At 34.4% G+C, this 27,722-nt stretch overlaps 6 protein-coding genes and 1 long non-coding RNA gene across 9 annotated transcripts; 4 read left to right on the top strand and 3 right to left on the bottom strand.

The window, feature by feature from the left end:
- Positions 1–536: 536 nt before the first annotated feature.
- Positions 537–2,017, top strand: LOC125503904. The gene is made up of 2 exons (XR_007281152.1): positions 537–743; positions 1,520–2,017. It is a non-coding gene; the product is annotated as an uncharacterized LOC125503904 (long non-coding RNA).
- Positions 1,331–3,548, bottom strand: LOC109546767 (general odorant-binding protein 70). 2 transcript variants are annotated; one of them, XM_048665037.1, is made up of 6 exons: positions 3,384–3,548; positions 2,665–2,767; positions 2,509–2,600; positions 1,869–1,904; positions 1,656–1,812; positions 1,331–1,603 (listed from the first exon to the last, which is right to left on the bottom strand). In XM_048665037.1, exons 1-6 carry the CDS (start codon positions 3,447–3,449, stop codon positions 1,521–1,523), a joined length of 537 nt encoding a protein of 178 aa, XP_048520994.1. In that variant the 5' UTR covers positions 3,450–3,548; the 3' UTR covers positions 1,331–1,520. The 2 variants fall into 2 exon arrangements, with proteins under 2 accessions (XP_048520994.1, XP_019773433.1); XM_019917874.2 differs by having other exon boundaries at positions 2,665–2,761; positions 3,384–3,547.
- Positions 3,549–5,434: 1,886 nt separating this feature from the next.
- On the top strand, positions 5,435–8,688 carry LOC109546717 (1-acyl-sn-glycerol-3-phosphate acyltransferase gamma). Its single transcript, XM_019917791.2, has 6 exons — positions 5,435–5,881; positions 5,937–6,109; positions 6,985–7,146; positions 7,198–7,536; positions 7,592–7,811; positions 7,871–8,688. Exons 1-6 carry the CDS (start codon positions 5,704–5,706, stop codon positions 7,969–7,971), a joined length of 1,173 nt encoding a protein of 390 aa, XP_019773350.1. The 5' UTR covers positions 5,435–5,703; the 3' UTR covers positions 7,972–8,688.
- Positions 6,181–10,105, bottom strand: LOC109546720 (gonadal protein gdl). Its single transcript, XM_019917794.2, has 5 exons — positions 9,842–10,105; positions 9,628–9,788; positions 8,926–9,062; positions 8,703–8,866; positions 6,181–6,511 (listed from the first exon to the last, which is right to left on the bottom strand). Exons 1-4 carry the CDS (start codon positions 9,919–9,921, stop codon positions 8,729–8,731), a joined length of 516 nt encoding a protein of 171 aa, XP_019773353.2. The 5' UTR covers positions 9,922–10,105; the 3' UTR covers positions 6,181–6,511; positions 8,703–8,728.
- A 117-nt stretch (positions 10,106–10,222) lies between these two features.
- On the top strand, positions 10,223–11,391 carry LOC109546718 (osteopetrosis-associated transmembrane protein 1). Of its 2 annotated transcripts, XM_019917793.2 has the most exons (6): positions 10,223–10,314; positions 10,367–10,553; positions 10,603–10,717; positions 10,778–10,995; positions 11,047–11,209; positions 11,261–11,391. In XM_019917793.2, exons 1-6 carry the CDS (start codon positions 10,265–10,267, stop codon positions 11,290–11,292), a joined length of 765 nt encoding a protein of 254 aa, XP_019773352.2. In that variant the 5' UTR covers positions 10,223–10,264; the 3' UTR covers positions 11,293–11,391. The 2 variants fall into 2 exon arrangements, with proteins under 2 accessions (XP_019773352.2, XP_019773351.2); XM_019917792.2 differs by having other exon boundaries at positions 11,047–11,391.
- LOC109546721 (chromatin modification-related protein MEAF6) lies at positions 11,378–12,521 on the bottom strand. Its single transcript, XM_019917795.2, has 4 exons — positions 12,247–12,521; positions 11,986–12,189; positions 11,890–11,926; positions 11,378–11,672 (listed from the first exon to the last, which is right to left on the bottom strand). The coding sequence occupies exons 1-4, from the start codon at positions 12,319–12,321 to the stop codon at positions 11,431–11,433; spliced, it is 558 nt and encodes a 185-aa protein (XP_019773354.1). The 5' UTR covers positions 12,322–12,521; the 3' UTR covers positions 11,378–11,430.
- Positions 12,522–13,956: 1,435 nt separating this feature from the next.
- LOC109546716 (methylcrotonoyl-CoA carboxylase subunit alpha, mitochondrial) lies at positions 13,957–18,441 on the top strand. The gene is made up of 11 exons (XM_019917790.2): positions 13,957–14,091; positions 14,146–14,329; positions 14,392–14,609; positions 14,664–14,812; positions 14,866–15,098; positions 15,154–15,337; positions 17,036–17,236; positions 17,292–17,413; positions 17,466–17,766; positions 17,849–18,042; positions 18,095–18,441. The coding sequence occupies exons 1-11, from the start codon at positions 14,057–14,059 to the stop codon at positions 18,401–18,403; spliced, it is 2,130 nt and encodes a 709-aa protein (XP_019773349.2). The 5' UTR covers positions 13,957–14,056; the 3' UTR covers positions 18,404–18,441.
- Positions 18,442–27,722: the final 9,281 nt, after the last annotated feature.

The raw sequence follows: 27,722 nt of genomic DNA, 5'->3' as shown, positions 1-27,722 counted from the left end.
AAGAAGTAAAACTAAGAAATTAGTCTGTGGCCAGCAAACTGTTATTTCAAAGTATCACTTCGAGCGTAATGATCACATATTTAATTATCTTCAAAAATCTTCTTCAATTCTGTGATTCCATTAGAGAAGCTTTAATTAAAACAAACGACTTATAAAATAGCTGAAGACTTAAGTTGAGTAGCAAATAAATGGTAATTTGGCCCACGCCGAGGGTTTTTTCCGGTTGACCTCTCCTAACAATCTGATAATTTTTCAAAAACACCTCTTACCTTATGGTATTTAGTTTATTTAAATAGTAACGCTTTAATTTTAATTACATTTAATAACTTGTACTGTCTTCGTAGGGGTTTGTTCGGTTCAAGTGTAATTAAAATAACTTGTTTCTTCAGTTCATGACTTTTAATTGATGGTATTTTTCTGCTCGGTTCTTTTCGTCATCAAAAATCGATCTGCTGTTTTGCGAAATAAAATTTATTTTTTATTGCGGGTCTATTCTCAAGATGCTCAAGTGCGGGCATGTTTTATAAATTGGATTTTTAATTGCTTTTGTCAAACCTGTTAATTAATTCCATAAACAGTTAAAATCATTCATTGATATGCAAAATAGTGTGTTTATTGACTTCATATGTGGTTGACTACAGTCAAAGATTGTTCATTGGTTACCCGATGGTTTTTTTAATTGCTGAATGTTCAGTAATTTGCGTGCTTGTACATGTGGATAGTTCAAGCAAAAAATTAGTTAGGTATGTAATAATTAAGAAAGGTTTTTGAAAATATTTTTGAAGCAAGTAAGAAAGAAACAGGAAACTTAATGTGACAATAAAAGAAAGATAAGCAAACATATGCAAAAATTACTCTGCTTTAGAAATAAGGAAGCAGCTTTAGGAAATTTATAGCGACTTTCTTTCCAATTGGCATGCTTTGCTTTGTGTTTGTCGAGAAACACCCTGTAAATGAATTCAATAAATAAAAACCTCATGAATTACAACAAAAATAATAAAATATTACAAACAACGCATTTGAAATAAATATGCAAAAAATTGCTTTTTTATGTCCTATTTACGAAAAAAGTTACACTAAAGCCGCAAACCTGATTACAACCATCTACGTAAAACTGAAAAGTACTGAGTCAGTGAGTTCATGAAAACACTAGCAAAAAAATCGAATAAACCATAGTAAACATCAAGGTTACAGATGCAATTACGTGAACATTCATTACATTGGCTGCTACAGTTTTCCATTCACAATTATAGCTTGAAGTGATTTTCGAGTTGTTGGATAATAGGCTGTTTTACCATTGAACAAACAATCGCCAATTAAGACAAATAAGTAGACTAGAATTCATTTTATTAGAATCAAGGCGCTGTTTAGACTAATAGGTACTTGGGACTAGACGCTCAAATTGTATAAAAAACTAAGTTCTTAATTTATAAGGCATACACGGAAATGAAATTATAATACATCCTTTTGTTGCATTTATCAAAATCCAATACTAATAGGCATTTAATCGTTTTTCCAGCTCAAGGTGTTTGTCCGCAGTACTTTGCAACTTCCAAGGAAACACAGTCGAAGACTTCGTAAGCCACTTCACATGATTTGGATGCTGCAATTGAGGCAAATAAAGCAAAAACTCCAGAAACGTATAGGTAAAGTACCTTCGACAGTTTTTGTACTAATCTCATGAGTTTTCTGAGCATTTTCCAAGCATTTGGTCACAGCCTGCCGAGTGGCTACGACATACTCCTTCTGAGTAACTCCCTCAGTGTATAAAGAAACCAGTCCTTCCACAGTGGGAAATCCGTATTCATTGACCTAAAGATGCGAGTTTATTGCAAAATATCCATCACACATGATTTATTTGTACTTACGGCGTTTAATTTGCGATAAACGCATTGCAAGAGGCACTAGAACAGTACAAATAATGATTAGTTAATTTGCAATGTGTATTCACACGGAACAATTAGACAATTTCTAGTATGAGTAATCCAATTAATAAAACTTTTTGATTGTATGCAAATAGTCTTCATAGTGTATATTCAGTTTCACAATCAAACTGATGGGTAATAATTATACATTTGCTCTGCTAATATTCATCTGGTTGGCGACTTTCTAAGGAAGAAACGCTAATTCTTTTATTGAAACCATCAAAGTCCATTTGGTTAATCATGTAGAAATTCCATGTATTTTTTTAAAATCAACATTGCTGATAATAGAAAAACGTATATTGGCTCATATAATCAACTAGCAATGTAATTTCAGTGAGTGACACACTTTCTACAGGTAGGTACTTGCAACGCGTGAGTTTACTGGTTGAAAGTTCATGGCTAATTGATAACAATAGATGAAAATGAACCAATACATTCGTTTTTATACTTCTTATAATGTCGACATGATTTTCTTAAGTTAGAAGGAATTTTTCGAAATTATTGGGCTTAAATCAACCAATCATAAATCAGGATCAAACAAACATTTCGAAGAAAAAACGCTATTTAAATAAATGTGGCTTACCCCAGCGATTTTCTTCTCATCTTCGTTGAAAGCCGACCGCTTTGCTCTGCTCACCACTTTATGCTCATTTACTTTGAAGGCTTCAAGAGCTTCTAAAGCAACCAAAAAATTTCTCTTTTGTATATTCGACAGAGAAGAGAAGCCATAATGTTTTACCTGATAAAATAGCAATTTTAATTTCATCCTGGCAAGTGTTTATCACCTCTTCGATTCGCTTCGGTGCTGATAAAGGGATGTCGCACTTATTGTTTTTCTGCAATTGAAATAATATAATTAAATAATGAATCGGTCACTTTTTCGATTTGTTACTTTGGCTGCAAGAATAAAAGAACAGTTTTTTATCGTTTGGAATTGAAGTGATCCGATTCCAAATTGTTGCTTTTACAGGAAAATACATATTTTTCATTATTTCTATATGTAAATATATTTTAAAATCATCGGAAATGATATGTAGGTACTGTAAAATGACGGTATCAAATAAATTAACTCTTTCCTACATTTTTGTAAGAAATTTCACACTTTATTACCCCAATTGTTATTTAATTTAATATCATTTATTAATGCCATTTTGGCTTTGTAGTTTAAAAGTAGGTAACATAACAGATAAGAATATTTGAGGGGCAAAACGTCTTTCAAATCAAGATTATTTAAAAAATCTTACTTGGCATAAAACACGCACATTTATTTTTATTTTATTGCTCGCGTTTTGAAAAAGCTTTCTGTTATTTTTCTGGTAACAAATTTCAAAAATTGCCTGAATCTAAAAATTTCGTAGTTTCAAAAATGTTGCAGCGCGAATGCTGAATTTTTGAGTGTACTTTAAAATCAAATATTTACTTACATGGGGAAATACGAAAGTTAAGTTCTGTTCTTACCTGTAAGGCTAGCGACTCAAAGACAACCAAAACTAAGACAAGAAAAATTTTTCGAAAACCGAACATGTTTTGGCTGCTTTTTTATTGTTCGTTCCGTTAGATGCACTTCTAGACTAAACTAATAATAGAACAAATTACACGATTGATCACAAAAAGTCGGTCTTGCGAAACGTCGACTTTGCCCCTTCTTTATGTCTTTGGCAAGCCCCTCTGTTCACGCAAAACACGAACCATTATATGCAGTTTACGTTACCTTTTGGGAAAATCGAATTCATCGCAAATTACGACAAAAATACACGTTATAATTGCAAAAAGTAGTTGCAGATAAAGCAATGGTTTTAAGCAACTCCTCTTTATCTGCTTAAGACACGCAAAAGTTAAATATTTCATAAAACTGGAATAACAGCTTTCATAAACACCGTTAAAAGTGCGCTAATTATTTGATTAAAGGCCAAGCAAATATTTTTTGGAACAAGTGATTTTTTAATTAGAAATTAAACCATTTTTCCTAGTCAAAAAAAACTTGCTAAGTTGAACTGCGTTTGTCTTAATTGGCAAAATCCGACATAAACTTGTTTTATGAAACCTGGTTTGTACAAAAACCGCATAAGGCGCTTTCACTTTCAGAAAAAGAAGATAAACATGTAATATGTAAATTCCTGTATTAAATAAGATAATTAGGTAAGTGGCATTATTTCCCATATGAATAAGGAGCACATCCTTATAGGCTGATATAACAGAAATAGGTAGGAACATTATTTCCATCCATTATGCTTAGATTGAGATCCAAAATTAGTTCTCATCTAATATAAAGTTTCTTAGACTTTGGTGAAAATGAACACCTTATTCTTGAAATAATCCAGTTGGAACACCGAATTATGAAGCACCCTGTTGATTGTTCCCACGATTGCCACTTATAATCAAGTAGATTATGTAATTTTAAAAATATTTCTAAATACAGGGCGTGATAGGAGACGAACTCAGCATATTTAAATGGCAGATTGTCGCAATTATAAAGCGTAACTTATACAAAAATCTTAGAATTGCGCTCATTAATTTTTTTATTTTATTATTAACCATAAAAATTTGTATCTAATATTGTGAGGAAAGTGAATATACACTACTTTTTTAGTTGAAGAAGTTGGGAAGTTTAGTTAAAGAAACTTTTGAAAATCGAAGTATTGATCTTTAGAAAACCGCTTTCTAAAACAAATGGTTGTTTTTTTGATGCAACTGAAAATTGTAATTTGTTCTTGAAGGCTAAAAAATAGAATTAATCAACTCTTTAAAAAATAAAGTGTAATTAATGTTAAGCAAAACATCACAGTTTTTGAGATAAATTATTGAATCAAAAAAAAGAAAATTATAACACTTCAAATGGTTGTACATTTTTTTAACTCCAAACGTGCTTTTATGGTGGTACCAGCTTGACAGGACACGTCAGAAATGTACCAATTTAAAAATCACGTTTTATCAGCTGAAACTGCACTATCGTTAAAAAAATCATATCTAAAGTATGACTAAAACCTTTACTATCAAGAAACTCGTTAATTTTTGCCAAAAATATTAAAAATCTGGATTTATTTTAAATATTAAGCGGGCGAAACGCGCATGGTACTACTCCCATTCAAATAAAATTAATTTTAGGAAATAAATGAGAGTCAACGCACTTTTGATCATCAGAACAAATTGTCTGTAGAAGTATGTAAATATAAAATAATCCCAAAACGATTTTAAACAAAACGTTTATGGTGAAGCACCTTGTATATCAGAAGGAAACAAAATCAAATTAATTGGTCACAAAAAATTATCGAACATCATGCCCCTCAGACGCAGAACATCCAAATAATTTGAGCGTGCAAGTGAGATGGCCAATAAAGCCCGCATTAAAGTAGACATATTTTAATTGTTTTTTCTTGCCCGGCGGCTGAAGGAATAAAAGATCTTCGCAAAGGCACCCAGTGTTCGGAAGTCTAGGTAGTGTTGAATTCTCACGAACTAAGAAACCCTATTTTCCGTACTACTATATTTTAAATAACATTTTAGATATGTCTATGGTAAATAAAGAGGGGAGATTATTTTATCCTCTGTATAATAGTCATCAACTTCAAACTTCAACCTAAAATAATTATTGTTATTGGTATTTATTTAAATACGAAATGTTTATTAACTCCAGTGTTTCGCGATAGATTTGAGCGGTTAAAACTTAGCGGCTGTTGGTCATCACAGAATACACACGTTCAGTGCAAAGGTCAACTAATTTCAATTAAAATCGTCAGTTGAGTTTCTATTGTGCATACTTCTAAACAATCACCACACAATGGATATAAACTTGCTAAAAAGCTCCCGTACAGCACATCTATGTTTTGCCATGACCTTTTTTTCATCGGGGCTTATTTTGAACCTGATTCAGGCAGTGTTTTATCTGGGACTCCGACCTTTTAACAAAGCCCTGTATAGGAAGATTAACTGGTACCTTTGCTACAGTCTTTACTCTCGTAGGTTTTCCTCGGTTTAATCAGCTTCAATTATCAAAATCCAAATTTGTTTCAGAGTTAGTTTGTGTAGCAGAATGGTGGGCAGATGTAGAACTCCTTCTCTACATCGACAAAAAGGATTGGGAGACCTATTTTGGAAAGGAACATGGATATTGCATCATGAACCATTCATATGAAATTGATTGGCTGATGGGATGGATGGCATGTGAGAAAATGAGGGTCTTAGGGGTAAATGTCCATTTCATTTAAATATTTCCTAGTACTTATTTAGAAGTGTTTGTGAGGCAACAAAAACAATATTTCTGCCGTAGTTCAGTTATTTTATTATTAAGTACTTTTTATCTTTACATAATCTCAAAATTACAATCTTCATTTAACATAAATTGCATAGACATGCCCACATCAGCCAAATTTTGACTATTAAATATTTGAATCACACATTTCTATCCACATTAATTCAGTTTTTAACCCGTAGTCCGACCTTTAACATACTTAATTAGACTGGAATGTCACTACCGACACCGACTGGCTATTGAAAGTTTATTGACTTCTTTCCATAATAAAGTGTTTTGCCTTGGATTATTCTAAGTGATAAAGGGATTGACTGCATGTAGTCAAGTAGCTTCTTATCTGCAATGAGAAAGATTGTAGATAAATATTGATCAGAACTACTTAATTTTGGAATTTCAAAAACAGCACTTGCCTGATGTTTAATTTACGCTTATTTTTATTTATAGCCGCAGTTGATTGATTCATTTATTCTTTATTCAGCTTGTTTGCGCAGACATTAATTGATATTTCACTTAAACTTAATAAGTTTAATAAGTACTCAGCATTTAATCGCTTATAAAAGCGAGCTTCTGCATGCAGAAGAAGAAAATAAGCTAAAAGATCGGTTAAACGAAGAGCAAGAAGTTTATATATTTTTTTATCAATAGAGAAAATAGATCTAGATTGGATTTAATGAATTTTTAAAAACTCATTACGAGCCAATTACGCCCAGACGACTTTCCACTAGCATATGGATCAGAAGCCGCTGCTCTAAACTTCCCACAAATGCAGTTTATGGCTTTTTAATCTAATTTTTATGCACAATCTTCCAGAATTGTAAGGCGTATGCCAAAAAAGTCATCCAGTACATGCCTGTTCTCGGATGGGGATGGAAGTTCTCCGAATTTGTATTTTTGGAACGGTCTTATGAAAAAGACAAGGAAATCATCAATCGACAAATTAAAGAACTAGCTGACCATCCGGACCCAATTTGGGTAAGCGCAATGAAAAAGCGAATCACTCTAAACTATTCGAGCAATTTTCAGTTGTTACTTTTCCCGGAAGGAACGAGATTTACCCCGAAAAAGCACCAGATTTCCATTGAGTTTGCGAATAAAAACAACCTTCCAGTTCTCAAACATCATCTCCTACCCAGAACCAAGGGATTTGTGGCAAGTTTGGCTTCCATGCGAGGCAAAGTGCCTGCTATCTATGACACTTTGGTGGCATTCAAAGAAAATGATCCGGTGGCTCCCACCATGACAAATCTGTTATTTGGAAAGCGGGTTACAGCTCACATGTACATAAAGAGATGCCCCTTGGACGAGGTTCCACTTGAAGAACCAGCACAAGAAGAATATTTGCGACAACTCTTTGTTACGAAGGTACCTACTTAAGCTCAAACGTTGATAAGTACTAACCATTGTTAATCTCGTACAGGATAAAATGAAGGAGAGTTTCCTAAATACCGGGGATTTCTTCAAAACCTCAGGAGTTGAACGTGTGGAACCTTGGCAGCCTGAGCGCAGGATATGGCCGTTGCTCAATCAAGTTTTCTGGCTAATTAGCATTCTTGTGCCTTTGTTGTATTGTCTTGTCAACATGTTTATCAGTGGACAAATTCTTTACTTTACTATTGCATCTGCGCTTATATTGACTTGTAAGTATCACACTTAATGTGGCAGTGAAAACCTACACGGCACTAACGCAATTCTTCAGTTTACATGCTGCTGAAAAGAACAATTGCCATGTCAGAAACGAAACATGGCTCATCGTATGGAGGGCAGATCGATCAGCAGCAGTCAACCAAGACTGAATAGGAAGAATTCCTTCGACATTGAGCACAATTGTGACAAGGTAGACAAAATTAGCTGAATTCTTGTGTTTTTATAGAGCACACCTACAAGTGGGCAGTTTATGTTTGAATATTTAATCGGCTGGATTTTTTATGTTCATGTGCCAACCTGTTTATTTCACCCGAATCTACACATACTCAACTCTAAGAACTGCTAGCTTTGCCCAATGATTCAAAGATCCAACTTTATGGGAATTTTCTTTTTTATTGCACTTAAATAGTTTTATGCTAATTCATGTACTTATCCACTTGTGCGCTCTAGAATTCGTAAATAATAATTATATTATGGATACTAAAATATAGCAGGTTAAGTTTAAAGTAACTTTTGTGGTTTCAAATTGCTTGCGTAAAAAGATTCTGGTTCTGACAATTATAGCGTACTTAATTAATAATAGTGTTTTAAGCCTGATCATATTTGCATGTCAGGATAACAAACTTTCACTCAAGAATGTAGTACGATGAGCACAAGTGCACAAAAGCTTGCGTATAACAGAAAGCGAATTTATACAGATTCCTAACAGCATTCGATTTAAATTAGAGAGTCTGAAGCCTTAGCTCTATATAATTTGTGGTTTATTTTCCAAAGTTCTATTTTTCTGTTTTTTTAGGGGAAGTGAATTACTAATTTATACACTAATTAAGTTTGTAGTTGTTTAATTAATAAAAAAAATAACAAGCAAAACTAGTTTCACTTACTCATTACAATTGCGGGCCATGAGAACTCAGACGGGCATTTGCATTTGACTAAGCCTGAGAAGAAAATCGAGTAAATGCATCTGAACTTTGATTTCCAAAGGATTGCTTGTACGATAAAAGCCCGGAACTCCAGCCTGCTCCAGAATGTCCTGTTGATTAGTCACCTGCATAGATAGAATAAGGGAGTTGAGGTAAAAGTTGCCTTTCGATCTTTCGCACTCACTTTTCTATCTAGTTCCAGAACTAATTTCATATCGAACTCCTTCAATTCCTGTTTTTGTTCGATCATGAATTTTTGAAGGACTTCGATTTTTTTGTCGGAATTTGTTTCATATTTCTTCAACAACTCTTGTTCTTCTTCTGAAAATACATGTTTTGTGTAAAAAGGACGCATTTGCTTACGCAAAAACCAGAATATTTATTCCACAGTTTTATTGTATTTAGAATGGAAAAGGAAAGCACTTTAGGTTTTTTTGAAGCATTAACACATTCGCCATTGTCATTCGCAGCTGTGAGAGCCAAACTTTGAGGAAATAATAGATATATCGCCGTTTTTTCCATCAATATTGTACAGTGAGTGGAAATTTGGAACGCGTTTTAGTGCTGTTGTTTCAATTAGCAACGGCTTCGGCATTTTTAGGACCATTATAGGACTTTTTTTGTTATCTCAAACCAGACAACGAACCGGCCAAACGCTCTGCATAAAATAAAAACTTCGCACGTACCTTTTTTGAAGGAGTAGTATACAAAGTAGCAATTAGTGCCTTTGAAATTTTCTGTACTGATCCTATAAACCGAAAAATAATTTCACAACCCGTCGTTTCTTCGAAGAAAATACTGTATGAAGTGAAAAGCTAGAACGCAGCAATTTACCATTTCCAGCATCGAAATGAACTAAACAGCAATTGCTTCTAAACCAACTTACGTTTTTTGGCGTTAATAAATTGAAGCCTTTGCTGGAAAAGATGCTGTTCCGTTACATGCTGAATCTCCAGCAAGCCTTTTACTATTTCGAACACAGTCTCGTTGAGCAGACAGTTAGCTAGGCTCGAAAGCAGTTCATACGGCAATCTCATTTGATATTTACTGAAATTATGTTCACAGTCAAAGAAAACGAGAAAATGTATGGGAAAACTAACGGGGGCAGTTCGCCTGCCATATTTTGCAGTTGTTCCACCAAAAAGTACAGCTTTTTCTGCAGCACTTGAGCGTCTTCCATTCTCACTTATCTTCGTATATTCGTATTATTCTGCAATTAAATATAACGTACTTATTCATCAGTAAATCAGAAATAACAAATGTGTGTAGCAGTTTTGATTGTCAACAAAAATGCTAGGTTAGTAAAACATAACAATGCTTCAAGCCACAGAATATTTCCTCTGGGGTGATGTGTGATGTTCTGTGTTCATAGCCTATACTATACTTGTCAAGCCTTGTTCTATGTACTTGTCTTTATCTATGTTCATAGCCTTTAGGTATTACAAAGTTCATTATGTTTAAAGAAACAAAGATGATTGTTTGAATACAAAGCCCCCAATAGCCTAACAGCTTAACCTCACGAAATGGTTATCCCGTACATTGTTCTAACTGTCGTCATTCTGAGCTTAAACTTGTAAGAGCCGCTTAAATTGCAGGTAAATTGGTAATTACACAATGTTTTGTAGGGCTTTGGCTCGTCTGAATCCGGAGCCCTCAATAGACCCAAATTGCACATCAGTGCGCGACCTGTTTGCGAATGCTTCATCTGAGTTTATTCAATGCGCTATCGATCATTCCAGACCAATTACTCTATGTGCAGACTGTGTCCAAGAGTATCTTGATGTGTTAAATAGTTACAATAATATCTCCAAGGTAAATGAATAATTATAGTGTTTCTTGAATGTTTTATGAACTATTGCAGGCTTCCGATAATGGCACATCTTGCCTGAATAGTTTTGTGAACCTAGACAGGCTGGGAATCGTGCATACCCTGTATGAGAATAGCGTGAATCTCTGGACCAGAGCCAAGTGCTATGGTTGGTTCATTAAGCTGACTGGATGGATTGTAGTTCTTTAATATCGCACGAATCTTTTAGAATGCTTCGCCTTGGCGAATGGAACGAATACTCCAATACCTTCAGATATTTCCCATGTATTTCAGTCATTATATCAGGATTTTCAAGACTGCGTGAACAGAAGTCGTGAGGACGATTGCACCAAGTGTATGGACACTTACGTGAAGCTCCAGAACTATTTCCTAAGCATCAGTAATGAGAATGAAAAGATCGGAGTTTGTATGGACATAGTAGACTTGGTAAAAGTGGCTGAACTTTTGATGATTGGCGCTATAGTAGAATTTCCTTAGATGAATACAACGTGGACTTATTGGGGAGGCAGGTGTTGCAAATTTCGCAGACATAACGAGATCGTTTTTATCACATCGACTGTGCTGGTACTTGTTGCGACCGTTTTATTCTACATAGTTGCCCAGATTTATACCAAAAAGAGAATGCCCACTATCATGGAGCGTAAGTTATTAACAGCTTATTGTAACTGCGAATAATCTTAGTGATTTTCAGAAACAAGGTTCTTAAGCACCTTAGATAGGTAGGCACACTCTCACAACAGACTGAATATAGTTTATTTATGTTTATAATATGTTTTAACTTGTGTTAATTAATTGAATAAGAATTCTATTCCAATAGTTAAATTGTGTTTATTTTCAATAAACCTCAACAAACACATTTGCCTATCGCTGCCTTACTCGCTTAACTGGTTTTTTTGCACCAACATTAAAGCTCTTTTGTTTAGAGGGAATGTCCCTAGCTGGGCTGCCTCTATCGATGCCATTTAAAGAGCCGTTCGTTGAAAACGAGGTATTTGTAGATTGTTTTCCTGCCGTTGTTACCTCAGTGTCTATGTGATTACTTGAAGGCATATTCGTATCGCTGGAATCGTCGTTCATTTGCGAGTCGTCTGAGTTTCTATCAACTACGAATTTACATTGTTAAGAGCACAACATTCCAAGCAAAATCACAGTTTTGGATGCATAAAATGTAAGGCCATGCAAAACAAAAATCAAAGTAAAATTTCTTTATTCATAGGTATAACAGGTGAACTAAATTGAACATAAAAACTAATTAAAAACATACACTACATTAATTACTGGTATAAGCATATGGGTTGATATCTACTTCATGATTCTTACTTTTGTCTTGAGTCTGATCTACTATACCGCTCACTGCCTGAAAAACAGCTTTTGTTAGAGCAGCAGATGGCGAAACTTTTTGTGCACTGTACTTACTGCCATAGAAGTGATGGAGCTTTTGGAAAACAGTCTTTCGGCCTCCTTGAACTTCCTGTTGCGTTTATCTGCTTTGGAATTTGTCGTTTTGTTGCTGGACAAATATCTGTCCCAACCCCTAATAATATTCCCATAGAGCTGGGTGTCTTCTAAGTAAGATCCTTCAAATGCGTAGATTTGACGCTCTAAATTAGCCAGGGTTTCCTGAAAAAATTAGATGACTTAGACGTGTTTTTCGATCACTTATTACAATTGAGGTACCCCAATTTCAGCTTTTCGTTTGACTAAATCGGCAAGTTCCTGCCTGGCATCAATCGAATTGGTTTTAGTCGACATTTGGTATTTTGCTTATAAGTATCGACACCTAGGGCTTCTGAGAATGTTATTAACTTTTTTGCTGATATTCAAATCCACCAAACACAAAACTTGTACAAAAACTTCTTAAATAACGTTTTTGTTGTAAACACGTTCTGCACGTTGTAAACAGTAAACAGTAAATGACAACAGATGACAAGCCGCAATCTTGACACACTATATTGACATTGATGGATACTGAAGTGCGTTCCAGAAATCAAAACCAATTTCTGTCCTTTGGAGGACATTCTGATAATTCTTGGTAATTTAATAAGGTTTAAGAAATAAAAAAAATTTAATAACATTTATCAAGCCTTTCAAACCAAAAAAACAAATGTTAGACTGTTTTTTAGAAAGCAATTAACCTATTCTTTTTAATATTTAAAATTTTTTTGTTAGTTATAAAACTAAACTTTATTTATTTATTTAAAGTTTAGCTACTCTAGGAGCGTAAAGATTTTTTTTTAGGCACGGTTTTTTTCAAAAAAAACTTCTATCCAAAAACCGAAGTTCGTACCGTTTTAGGAAAAAAAAACATTTTAAGACGAAAATTGCTGCCAGCTGCAAGTTGAATATCTATTTTTAGTCGTGTTTTTCAGCACAAAAAACCGGATTTCTCAAAAACCTGCAATTGTAGGGCGTGTTATGAGAAGCAGCTTATTGTGCAGAAAACTATGGCATTGAGAAATACCGGCTTTTTAAATTGGCAAGTTCGTCCGTGAACAAAGTTCAGGGTTGAGTGGGATTATTTCACTTCTACTTTCTGAGCCACTCGAAAAATCGACAAGGAAAATCCCCTGTCCGTAAGGCCATAGTTGGCCGCTCAAAAAACTACTCTTACTAAAAAGCTCGAATTTTAGTAGTTTTAGCGTAAAATTCCAATGTTTGATTGAGAACATAATTTGCCAGCTGCAAGGCGAATTTTCACTTTTCTCAAAATTACTTTGTCACAAGGGCCATTAAATCGTAGTTTTTTCAGTAGCGTAACATTCAGGGTTGCTTGGGATCATTTTGTTCCTACCTTCTACGCCTCAGAAAAAATCGCCAATTTAAATGCACATTCTGTAAGTCTTTAGCTGGCTTCCTAAAAAGCTACTCTTAGTCAAAACCCCAAATTTTAGTCGTTTTACCATGAACTTGCATTTCGAAGACCCACGTTACTCATGTTTTCCAGCACAAATACCAGTTCTCTCAAAAAGCATTTGGAGCTTTTGACTAGCAGTTTTTTTTGAAAAAATGTTTGGCCTTCCTACCGGTGGCTTTAAGGTTGCAATTTCGCTAGTGGCGTAAAAGTTTCAGATGAAAAAATGTGCTTTTGGGCACATTTTCGAAACTCAACTTGGACGGTTTTCGAAAAATATGAAAAATCAAACACTTCGGATAATCAGAGCCCTTAAAAGTTCACTCAGATGAAATGTTTTTTCAACCTTTCTAAGGTATTCGGAGGTACGCAATGCATTAGCTAATTTGGGTTAAATTTAAAAGTGCTCATCAACTTTGCTTCGGAATACCACAATTTCAACCATTAAAGATCCACATTAAAAGAACATTTATTTACCGAAATTAACAATCAGCTTTATCTTTATTCATGCCTTGAAACAATACCAACTAGTAAACAAGCGCGTCGTCAGTTTTGATAAAGACTTGCACAACGTTGGATGTTATTTTTCAAAATGTTGCGTTAGTTATTTAGTGGATTGGTGATTTCTCATGTGAAATGATGTATTTTCATCCCAGGATAACCGTGTTAAGGTTTGGACTTTTGGCAGTACAAAAAATTGTTTGTTTATTGGGTTCTTTCCTCAGTTCATCCAAGCAGTTGTTTTCTTGCCCATTAAGACTGAAGAGTTCCTTCAAGCATATTGATAAGCTACTTATAGCAAATAGAGGTGAAATAGCCTGCAGAATAATACGAACAGCAAAGCGGTTGGGAATTCGAACAGTTGCAGTTTACAGTGAAGCTGATAAAAATTCTTTGCATGTGGCATTGGTTTGTATGCTGAACATAATCCAACTTCATACAGGAATTGGGACCAATATTATTCTTTATAGGCGAGTGAAGCCTATGAAATCGGTCCTCCACCGGCTTCTCAGAGCTACTTGAAAGGCCAAAAGCTGCTCGATGTGGCCAGAAAGGCGAATTGCCAAGCCATTCATCCAGGATATGGATTTCTGTCGGAAAACGTTGAATTTGCCGAAGCTTGCCATAAGGAAAACGTTATCTTCATTGGGCCTCCGGCCAAAGCAATTCGCGATATGGGCATTAAAAGGTACCTACATTCATGTAAAAAAGAAACGAGTTCATTAAGCTGGATTAATTGCAGCACTTCCAAGCACATAATGTCCAAAGCCGGGGTTCCCATCATTGAAGGGTATCATGGAGAAGACCAAATTGTTGGAAGCCTCAAACGCCAGGCGCAAAGAATCGGATTTCCTGTAATGATTAAAGCAGTCAGAGGAGGAGGAGGCAAAGGTTCTTATTCGGTAGTATCCAAAGAACTTATCGCTGAAACGCCAAATTTGCAGGAATGAGAGTCGCTAATACAGAAGAAGACTTTGAGGAGGCACTAGAATCGGCCAGAACAGAATCCCAAAAGGCTTTCGCCGACTCAGTGGTGTTGCTGGAAAAGTTCGTAGCTGAACCGCGGCATGTTGAGGTGCAAGTATTTGCAGACACCCATGGAAATGCGGTTTATTTATACGAAAGAGACTGCTCAGTCCAAAGGAGGCATCAGAAAATTATCGAAGAAGCTCCTGCAGTGAGTGATTGACCCGCAATATTCTGCTCAATTCTATTCTGGCTCAATTTTTCAGCCTGGATTAACTGGGGATTTAAGAAAGGAGTTGGGGACAGCAGCAGTTCGAGCTGCAAAAGCCGTGGGGTACGTTGGAGCGGGGACCGTGGAGTTTATTTTGGATAGAACATCTTTGAATTTTCACTTTATGGAGATGAATACCAGGCTTCAAGTGGAGCATCCGATAACGGAAATGATTACCGGTAAGAACCTGGAAATTACCAGTTTGTTCTGTGCTCCTGTTTGAACCTTTTTGAAAAATCACTGCGTTATTGATGTGCACGAATTTTTAACCCAGATATTTCTGTATGCCTTATGTGTAATTTCCAAAAATGTGAAGTTGCTGCAACTTTAGATTTAAGAGTTAGCTTATAATTTACAGAACATTCAAGTGCTCTTTGCTAACTGCTGATGAGCTCAAAAAAATTTCCTTTTCCTGGTTTAACTGCTTTTAAGACCCCGCATTAATATGCGCCTTCTTTATACCCTCCAGAATTTTAAAATTTTCAGTTCAGTAAAGGTTCAAGTTTGAGAAATTTTGAAAAATCGCCAATTTTCCTGATTTGAGTGAATTTTTTCTGGCGTCTTTATACGTTTATCTGAAATGTCCTGTGAAAATTACAAAACGACACTGAATTCAGTTTGGTAGATATAATTTTTTTCCACAGCTTTGCACGTGCTGAAAACTAATTGTTTTGGGCTGATGTTAGGAAATTACTGCTTTACTCGACTTCAGTGGCATTTAGATCCCGCATCGATATGTACCTTCTGTACACCCCGTAAAATTTTCAAATGGATCCTGTGTTCAGTTCGGAAGATACAAATATTCTTCCAGGGCGTGACAACGCTATCAAAAAAAATCACAAAGTTTCCAGATTTTACTGATTTTTTTCTGGCGTAGTCATATCTGTATCGAATATGTGCTGTTAAAATTTCAAAACGATACKGAGTTCGGTTTAGGAGTAATAGTTTTTTCCAGAGCTTTGCCCGTGCTTTTGGMCCKATTTTTCGTACCAAGCTTTGGCGGCTTTAAAAAAATGTATACGATGYGAGAKTTTACAATTTTTTTCCCGTCGTATTTATATACGTATTTTGTATAYCCCATAAATATTTAACAGCCACTGATTTCTGTTTGGAAGTTAGAAWTGAAGAATATTCCAGAGTTTCCCAGGTACCCAAGGCAAATTTTTTGAAACTCAAGTTTGGCGGCTATTTAAAMATGWCTGTACCTCCAGATTTTACTAATTTTCCTCTGRCATATGAACTTATGCTTCGTGTATGCCCTGCAAAAACCTCAAATAGTTGCTCTACTTACTTTCGACGTTGGAAATTTTTTCAGTGCTTTGCACGTGCTCTTKACGAATTGTTCTCGCACTCAAGTTCGATRAATTTTTGAAAATCACTCCTTTGCCAGATTTCACTGATTTTCCTCTATGATATTTACACAACCCTCCGGTAACTGMTAAAGCACTTAAAAAATTACAATATTTGGTTTGAAAATTACAAATATTTTTTCAGAGCTTTGCAAGAAAAAGCTGAATAATTTTGGAAAGTCCTTYGAATCASTTTTTTTTTCACGCGTTTATCCATCCGTTTTTCAAARATATTCGGTTTTCACAAAGWGTTTRTTGGGTATTTTGTCTCAAAKAATGTTTGTCTAAAAARGACAGAATTTCCTCACGTCTTTTATTACACTTTTCTTTCSTTTTTAAARACAACAMTTTTTTGAGGCAAAAATTTGAGGTTTGTGAAAACATGAATCCCCCTCAACAATATAGAACKTATCAACRAAATATTCGACATCTCCTAAATAAAAAAAAACAAGTTCTMATCCAACRATTCACCGACAATACGAATTTGASTCACTCTATTTYATTAATATCATGCCAATAACTTTGCAGGTACCGATTTAGTCGAGTGGCAAATTAAAATAGCTTCCGGYGAAGAATTGCCACTRAAACAGGAAGATATTCCTTTGAAAGGACACTCATTTGAGGCCCGAATATACGCTGAAGATCCGCGAGCAGGATTTTTACCTGGAGCTGGCCGGTTAGAATATCTAAACAGTCCACCAGCTGCTGAAGATGTGCGAGTAGAAACAGGTAATACACTTTCTTAAATTAAGTCAAAAATATTTAAAACTTTAAAAATGTTTAGGCGTAAGGCAGGGGGATGAAGTTTCGGTCTACTATGACCCAATGATAGCCAAGTTAGTTGTCTGGGGCCAAGATAGGAGGGAAGCTTTGAACAAATTAAACGCCAAACTACTCGATTACAATGTAAGTACCATTTTCCTCCGTGAGAATGGTATTTTAGTAATTCCTTTTCCAGATAGCCGGCATGGAGACCAACGTGAATTTCCTCCTTAAACTGGCCAATCATCCAGAGTTCCAAGCCGGCAACGTTCACACCAACTTTATCAAAGACCAGTCCGACTCACTGTTCGAAGAAGATGCTCTTGCAAATGAAGATCTGATTCAAGCCGCCTTATCTATGGTGATATTGGATCGGAACTCTGAAGAAGATAAAGCTAGGAAGCTCAACGACGCTTATAACCCTTTTGTGGTGGAGCCGAATTTTAGAGTCAATTATGAACATTTGAGAAATATCAAGCTGCGGTTCAGAGATCAAGGTAAATTAGTATTCGTCAACTCTTTGCGCCCAATTTTTTAAAATGCATTTTCCGATGTCAGTTTAATTTAATTTGTTCACAGACCATACTGTAAAGGTGAAATTTCCAAATTCAAGATCCTATGAGGTTTCATGTGATAACGGAGCTACATGGTGCAAAGCTGAGGCCTCCTTGAAGAAAATTGGGAACAAAACCCTTATAAATTGTTCAATAAATGGCCACAAAACGACGGCGAATGTGTTCAGAAGCAATGAAATACTGGCGGTATTTTCTGAGGTAGGTCGATTTTTGATCTATCGGCTTCTTAACTGATTGTTGAAAACATTAGAAAGGTAAAGTTCAGTACGAGCTTTCAACTCCTTCATACCATTTGGACGAAGATTCTGGCTCTTCCCTGGGAAGCGCGCAGAAAGCTGTCTCTCCTATGCCAGGAGTTCTGGATAAAGTCTTGGTAAACGTTGGAGATGTGGTGAAAAAGGGCGACTCCCTCTTCGTGCTGATAGCAATGAAGATGGAGCATATTGTGAAAGCAACAGGAGACGCTAAAGTTGCAAGCATCCACTTTAAGGTTGGCCAAAGTGTTTTAAAGGATGCCACGGTTGTAAAGTTCGAAGATCCAGAAGAATCCACTTCCTAATATTTGCCTCAGAGCGAAAACATATACCATAACATGTCTTAATTGTATTTTATTGAAGCTGGAGTCGCCATCAAAATTTAACGAGCGCACGTTAAATAGCCATTTTAAGGACAGCACATTTTCATTTACTTAGGGTCCAAGGACAGCTAGAAATACGGTGATAACATCGATTATTTAATACATCCTCGAAGGCTGATGTTGCTGTTTACGAGCCATATGTGGTCAGCCCTTTTACAACGGAGGGAAAACAATTAAATTAAGGAAATTAGTCAATAAAAGTGATGGAATTCTAAAAATATGCGCGTCTGCAAAGGGAGTTGAGCAAACAGAATGATTGAAATTTCACCAAGTGAACGAAACTAGAAAAGAGTTGATGGTCTAGAATTAGCAGGAAACAACATTTCAAATTTTTTTGTTATTTTTTGTATAACTATTCAATATTTTTCAAATGATGTCAAATATCATCAGTTCACCGGCTTAGAATATGGTAAATTTCAATAAAAACTATGATTGAACGTAGATGCTTTCTCTTTGCATAATTTAAGAATGTATGACACGCCGTTATTTATTTATCTCATGCAGTTAAGTCGCGTCTCATTAAAACGGTTACTGTTAAAACACTAAGCAGAAAAACTCTTGATAGATTTAGATGAAGCCATTAAAAATAGGAAAACTAAAGAATAAAAATAACAATTTTTGAGAAATAATTTTAAATTTGCAACTGCAGCCACCAAATTAGAAACACGAGCAAAATTAATTTATATTGCTGACGCTGTGGCTTGACCTCAATATAAATTTCCTTTGTGGTTTAGATGTTAGTAAGATGAGCTTTATAATTCATGAATATAAATTATGTTCCAGTGTGGCCATTTATCTCTGCTAAATCCGAAACCTTCTTTTAATGGTTTCAGTGCGCAAAACCTAAAACACCAGCCGATAGTAATTTATGACTCCAAATTGATAGTTTTTCAAACAAAACTGGTTAAACTTGCTCATTTTTCAAAGCAGCTTCATAGCATAATTTTTATAGTCCATATTTACTTGATAAATGCTTTCAAGTGTCTAGTTTTTATAGTAATAACTTAATACTGGCTTAAATTGTGCCTTATTTTTTATTATACCGTAACTGTGAACATTTTATTATTGCACACTTTAAGGATGTATGATATCCATTAAGTACTGAAAGTGTAAAGACTAACTTAAAGTGTTTACTGTTCTAATATTATTTGCAAATTAAAAAAACGATATTTGAAAATGAACGTTACTAATACTAAAAGCTGTGTAGTAATTTTTGTGCGGTTTTCAGCGGAGAATGATTTAATTATTACCAATTCGAACATTGATCTTTCATAAGCAGGTTTATTGAAAATGAAATACATAAACTTATCGTAAAAGTGCATGAATTTGCAGTTTATTAGCTTTTTATACTGCTTTCATAATTTTAATTAAATTTCCTCACATTATAAAGGAATTATTTTTCCATTTAACATTTATTCATTCGACCCAACAGTTTCCTTGTTGTGAGAAGCTCGCTGTTCTTCAAGCTTAACTCTTTTTCCAACGTAGCGACAATTTTTTGGTTCACTCCTCATTTTTACAATTTGTGGACTTTGCGATGTTTTATTTAATTGCTTCGCATGCACGCTTCGTTCTCTATTTACTCTTTTGCCTACAATGAATTATTTTAAACACCAAATGAAGGAGGTAAATCGTGTAAATTCCTTCTCGGTTTCCATTCCAATAAACAAGCTGATAAATTCGACCATTCCACTACGAAGATTTATGAAGTCTTAACAGTTTCGACTTGCTTTACGTTTTATCTTAGAAAATGAAATTTACGATTCAGACCAAAAGTAAATTCAAGTTACGCCTTTTAAAGTTTACTATTTGTTTTAACGCGACTGGAATTAATTGATTGAAGGCGATGCAATTAAATGATGATCTTACAATGGAATTTTTTAACGCAGATAAACTGACTTGAAATTTTCTAGCTTAGCAATAAACTGGTAAAGTGTCATTGCTGGGAAATAAATGGAATTTTAGATGCAATTAGTGACTTGGCTGGAAATAGAAGAATCGGAACAAATGAAAATTTAATAAAGAGATGTTCCATTAGCGACTGAAAAATGCATTTTTTGCAACTAGAGACTGAAATGTTATTTTTTGAAATTTAACAAACTCCAGAAAAAAATGCTAAGAATTTTTGAAAATCTACCACTCTTTTTTTTAACGTACCAACTCGCTCATGGGAACCATACGACTTTTGTTATGCAGTACTAACTACTGTTCTTCCTAATAATTTTCTGGTACTTTAAATGCAATACACCTTGATGGAATTTCTGCAACGACTGAAATTTTGATTCAGTTTTTTCTGAAATATCGATTCGGAGTATAAACACAATGGGGTAGTTGACCAACTGAAACAACCAGGAAAATCGATGCGGATCCGTCTCGGAAAACATTCTGGGAGGCAGTAGTCCGGGGCGTGTCGTAAGGGCAGCCACGCCGCCACAAGAAAATTCTCTGGATACGTTTCAAAACAGTTTCTGGACACGTTTGCTATGAAAAAGGTGGATGTAATTTTCCTAGAGTGTTCAGTTCCTGTAAAAACTTAACACAATGTGTGACACGTTTTTTGTAAGTATTTCTTTTGGACGATAAATCGCTCTTAAAATTTAAGGCTTTTGGGTTTGTTTATATCGTGGACTATTTTATGAAAATCGTCGTAATTTATGTATTTAGGAAGGTGTGGTGTGGGTAAACGTACATATTAACAGGAGTCTGTTCAAGATCACTTTATTATCAGCATGCAAGTCGAATGAACGATGTTTTATTCATCAAGTTTGCCTTTCTATAAAAGTCACATGCATGAGTAAGGTAGACGATTTTAATAAAATATGCTCGACAAATATATTTTATCCTAAAGGTGCTTTTGCTACTAGCAAGATATCCAGTTATTGAATTTTTTCAATTCTTCTAAATACGCGACTTTAGTAGCAATATGTTTCCAAAAGTGTCTTATTGTCCGATTTAGCATCAATATGATGTCTGGAATTAAAAATGCACTTTTACTGACTCACTTAGTATGGAAACCACAATGTTGGCTAATCTAGGATAATATTAGCATGTCGAACTATCCTTTCAACTTTGCCACCACAATTTAGCATATAAAATATAGTATCAGCCAAATGAAATTTCTGTACGTTTGCCAACATTAGCCGATTGAATTGGCCTTTGATATGTTCATAATACTAAAAACCATTTTACATAAAACCTATTGACTCAAAGTCAATGTGATCTAAAATATGGACTTGAATAGACTGATTTTACTTGTAGTTAAATTAATAAAGATAAAAGAAAACTTGTATGTTTATCTTGCACCGGCTGGTAGAATTTTAATTCAAACCACATAAGTTAAACACCACAATTGAAATGGTTAAATGAAAAAGTTTAAGGAATGTTTCAGCAATATCTCACTATATGTGGAGTTGATTTATATTAAAATGTGAGAAAAATATTTTTATTTCTACAAAGGGCGTGTCTCTATTTGGTATCTGAAAAATTCTAGTAGGTCTTTCTTGCTTATTGATTAAGTGAACTTTAAAATCTGCTTTGCAATAAGCTGGAATTTTCCACCGATACCACTTATGTTTTTTAAGGACGTTTTCTCGTTACATAAAATTAATTTAGAGTTTAATCATTTTTCTTTTCTTCTTTGCATAACATCATCCAAAAATATGTCTTAATTGCAAAAAAATACTTTAATTTATAATATACAAATTCACTAATTATCTTAAATTCTTATCCATATAAGCCAAAAGATGAATGAAAAAACTTCTAGTCTGACCTCTATCAGGTAATCAGTCGCCATGGAAAATTCCTGTCTTTGATTTTCTTGCCCGATATACTAGGGCTAGTCTTTGAGATGCTGGGAAAATTGCATCAATCAAGTACTTTTTCAATATAAAACAAGTACGATTTTTAAATTTTTTAACAATTTTATCATTCTGAAAACCTACTATGGAAACGGGCTAAATTTTTTAAACGCTTTTAAGTAAGTTTCCGTTTTTATTGCTTACATGGTTTAACAAACCCTCTGGTTGGTTCCTAATTAAAAATTTTCAACATATATTTATTAGTTGGATACATAAACTAACTGCGAAAACAATTTGCATTAACAAGTTTTTCAGCTAATTTTTCCATAGTTTTTAATTTATGTGATTTTAAAGAATAGATTTTTTCTATAGTGCGGAATCATGCAACGGTAAATGCTTGCACGAATTAATACTGTTCACAGTTACAACGCCGGAAACTGTACAAAACGAAGTCTTATCTTGCATAGCACATTTTCATAATAATCTTTCCTCGGCGTTTTAAAAATAGCGTGAAATCAATAAATTTAAACAAAGCAACTTTTTACTAACGGAACTTTTTTCTTTAACCATAGCTTTTTCTTATTGCGCTTTTATAAACACTAATTTATCTTTATTGGAGGTGTTTAGTCAGTATTTGCGTGATATCAAACACCTAAAGTTGTTGCTCGCTTAAATTAGAGAAATAAAAGTTGTGTTCTACCGCATAACTTCCGAAAATTAATGGCTTTATTTTCGTGGGTTTGCCACTTTTTAACTTGGTGTTTTCTCTGCCAAAGTGTATTTAGATTTTAATTTTTGTTCAATGGCAAAAAAAATCGTTAAATAACTGAGAAAAGCAAGCATATTTTTATATATTCTCTTCATATATTCACTTTGGCAACCTTTACTGTGTATATTTTATTCATGAGTTTAAGGCTTTAATAAGTCGGGCTTTTATAAATCTCTATTTTGTCGAAGTCTTCACGTTGGGTTGTACTGGTATTTAGATTCTAATGGATTGATAAATCCCTGTCGACTTCAATCAATGTATTAAAGTCAAGATAAGCTATCTGCTGTGGTTAAGCGCCAGCTTTTTTATCAACTCGTATACTTACTTATGAGCAGACAATTTTAGAGACTAATAAATTAAATTTTTTATTTTATGATTGGCAGTACTTTTAGATAAGAAAGTCCCTATGGCATTTTTCATTCGATCAAAGTAATAGCGGTGAAATAGATGCTCCATACAGAGGCAAAACTTCTGAAGCTTCAATAATATTCCCTCCTTTTGAAGTTTCAAGGCTTTTTCTTTAAATAACATTTCCTTAATACTAGGTATCATCTCTTTGTGTCGAAAATCCTTAATTTAAGCTGCCACGCTTTAACCTCCTCTTATAATAGACACATTACCTATGTTGAAAAAGGGCATGCATTAGCCCCAAACGAGACTTTTATTGATGTTTCTTTGCTGAGAAACTTCGTCAAAATACCACAATTCGTGAGCCAAACCTTTTCACGGTTACTCTCAAGTATCAATCATATTTGCATTTCGCGTGATTACAAACATTCATAAATTACTCGTTAAATTTGTTTTAATGTGTTTGCTTACTAACGAAATCATATTTAAAGTTAAGAATCCTCCAAAGTTTCAGAACTTCCGATGCAAGTTCTAGTACTAAATGTTTCACGGGCAGTGTTTCAAAAGAAAACTTTGGGCCATTTTATATAACTTAAAACCAGAAGTATGATAACTTACAAGGACCGACTGCAGTTACGGCTGATTCATTATTAAAGGAAATATACCTTTAGCATTTCAAATATACTGGGTGATCCAGAACAATAGGCCAACATTTTCTTAGGCGGTGCGGGCTCAATCCAAGTGCCTTGTATTATGCAGTGGACGATCCCTATAAGTTCGATATTTTAGTACTGCGTAGCCCTGTATTTGAGTCTATAAAAATCGTCAGCAACATAGTCAAAGCGCACAAAATGGGGCACATTTTTTAGTAATTCCGGGTCTGGGGGGATTTATGTATCTATTACTGAGCTTGTTAAATTCTTGCCAGCAAAAAAAATGGTGTTGGATAATTTGCAATTTCAATTTTTGGCTCAATGGTCATTTTAATGCCAATTTTCAGGTCAGAACCGAAAACTATGATTAAAGGTACAAACGAAACTATGGACTAATTGAGTTTCGAACGCATGAAATCGATAAAACTTTCCCATTCTAGTTGAACTCTAGAGTTCATCAATAAATTGCCGGCCGACTGGAAGCTTCATACTCAAAATAATTGGCGACATTTTTAGTATGCAGTTTTTGATGACAAAACGCAGATGCCCCACAATGACGATGAGTTGAAAATTCCTTTGTGAATATAAATTTAAAATTCCGTCAATTCATTAACGAAATTTACAGTTAAATTATATAAGAACCGGGCTCTGTCAGGATTTACCTTGAATAATAAAAACGTATAATCCAGCTCATTTATAGGCAGTTTCCAGACAACTACCGATTTCAGGATAAGCCTACAACAATGCCTAATAATAGGGGTTTATTCGCAAAAAATTACAAAGTAACACGTTTCTAAGTGAAAGCAAATGATTACATAGTACTTAGGCGGCAGTTTCGGTGGTTTTAAAGACACGCAAATGCAAAATTCTGTGGGACTAAATTTATCATCAAGCAGGAGCAGCCCTTTTGTGAAGGTTGCGAGCGAACAAAGAAGTTCTTTTGAAGGCTTCAGCAGGAGGGAAGCGGTTTAATGAATAAATTTGACACGATATGATTCTATGTTGCGTTTGATGGAAAAACAGTTTTAATTATACTTACCAGGTAATATAAAAGAGTTGCAATTTTATGCCTTCTATTTTTTTTAAAACCAGTCAGATTAAGTTATGAAATTAAAGGTTATTTTTGTTTTTTCGATCAAAAAATATTTAAGAATTAGTTGTAAATCGCAATTTTAAACTACAACAACAGTATATATCTACACTTGATTCCATATATATTGATCTGTCCAAATACCGAAACAGAGGAGATGAAAGAGAAAGACAACTAGAAGAAAACGTTCAAAAAGCTTTGTCAAGAAGAAAATCAAACTTTTTCTTCATCGGTCTCAATCTCTCACTTTCATATGAACATTTGCTTTTCAGCAATGAACATGTTAAATATTTGTTGTTGTGTTCTGTTTGTTTCTCAAAACTATTGTAACAACATCATCAAGCAAAAGACCTGAAATTGTTAAAACAGTGTGAAATTATTTTTTTCTGTGGTTTCTGTCGCGTTTACTAAATCTTAGTGTTTAATTCCTAGTAGAATAAAAGCTTTCAATTATCCAAAGAACCTTCATATGCCATTCATTTAGATTCTAGATAACACGCCATGTTATGGAAATATTTACAAAAATAATACATTTCTCCTTGTTTCAGTAAAATAATTATGGAAATATCTGTGATCCAATCAAGGACTTATTCTACCAACTTGGTTCCTTCAAAAACGAATTTTTCTAACTTCAAGCTAAAAGTGAAGCCGAAAAGCAACATGCACGTTACATTGAATCGTACAATCTCCAAACTGAATGCAACCAAGTCAAATTATACATATTTAGAAAATTTTTCCATTTGGAATACTAGTGACTTTTACTACAATGTGTCCAACAGCACGGAACTGGATTATGACTATCAAATGATGAATGGCAAGTATAATTATAGTGTTTTTTACTATGTTGTTCTAGAGGCGCCATTATGCATGCAACAGGTTCCACCTAATTCAGAGGCTATTTCAACATTTACTCTCTTCTACGTATAGCAGCCTGTTTGATTAACATTTGTGTGAGGTGTTTCCTCTTGCTATGAATTTTATAGAGTCACGCAATCTAATTAGCAATCATATCTCGCGAGAGTTTTATGACCACTTTGGGTAATGGCTTATGGTTATTAATCGAATTTAGCTTCACAAATCCAAACAGTCTAGCGCCAAACGAAATCATAATTACTTATATAGATTAATTGTCGGTGCATGAAGGGCACCATCATTTATCATATTAGATTGATGATGCAGATTTGCAGCTTTTTTTTGAGCACGCAAAAGTTTAAAAATATTTTAATCGGCAGCTCTAAAAATGATTAACTTCCGCCGAGAGTTTCTTTTAATTAAAAAAAATCGCGAAGAGTACGACATTTTTTTCCGCTTAAATCCAGCTTTAAGGCCCCCGATGTGTATAAATAGAATCGGAATGGCAACGTTCGTTTGCTCATTTTCCAGCACTTCTCAGACGTGCCCATTCGTAATTGCTGAGGAAATTGTTAAGTGACGTACTTTGGAACTAAATATAGTCACATGTTTGCTCTTGTACCATCAGCACGTTGTTACAAAATTGTCGTGACTATGGAATATGGAAATGATCAGTTTGTGCTGATAAAACCACTTGGTTCGCTATTCGAGGGCAATTCAAATGATATGCATGTGATTGTTTGTGTTAACATATTTATTAAACGTTTAAAGTGTCTTGTGGTTTATTTTTGTTGTATATTATTGTATTTGACTATTATTTATTGACCTAGAAAATATTTAAGCTCTGCTTCTAAAAATTGATGGTAAATATATAAAAAAACGAGAATCTAGTGTGTCAAAGTGTCCTCCGAAAACTCAAATTATAACGTTTTGAATAATAAATAATGAGAAAACTTTTGGGTATCATTAAAGTTGCTAAAGGTTTCCGATCCAACTAAGAACACGTTTTGAAACTTTATTCGAAATACAGGAACAAGTTGTGAGAGTGCCAACCTTATTAGAGCTAATAAGCTTGAAACTGGTCTTGGGAATGCCTGAGATGAGTTTAATTAGAAATCTGAAAGTGCTAGAAAATGTAATTTGAACTAATAAAAAATTGCGGCTGAAGAATTGATTAAGCACACTTATTAAGCTTTCAGAAATTAATATGGGAATTTTAGAACGAAACTCTAAATTCTGTCGAATTTCTAAATATTTTATGCTGCAATAAACAGTGGGAAAGTGAAATTGTTTGTTACAACAAAACTTATAAATTTCGAGCTTTTTGTGAGAATTATTGGCATTTTTATTAGTTTTCGTCCCCAATTTCAACCCTCGTTAATTGAATAAAATAAATGAAGTTGCGATTACTCGAATTCATCACCATCGATTTTCCACTTTAGGACATCTAACTAACGTCTATTTCTTTCACTCACAGTATCAAGACATCTTGAGCAAAAATAAATGTTAAAAATTGGTTCCAAACCCACCTTTTCTTAAGCTTCAAAGCAATGCGACATGCTTTCATGACCAGTATATTTTTTATTTGGACCTTCAAGCTTAGCTCGCACAGTAAGCACTATTGATAACAAAATCTTATTCACGGAAAATTGCTTCGAAGAGTACTTTGGCAAGCTACACAAAAGTTCTCCGCTTTATCTAATTGCATTAATAAATGGATATAAGGCGAAGG

This window comes from Dendroctonus ponderosae, unplaced genomic scaffold (genome assembly GCF_020466585.1).
Source record: "Dendroctonus ponderosae isolate FM_Combo_2020 unplaced genomic scaffold, Dpon_F_20191213v2 Dpon_F_20191213_3, whole genome shotgun sequence".
NCBI lineage: Eukaryota > Metazoa > Arthropoda > Insecta > Coleoptera > Curculionidae > Dendroctonus > Dendroctonus ponderosae.
Note: the sequence above shows the minus strand (reverse complement) of the source record. Positions and strands in the feature narration are given on the sequence as shown.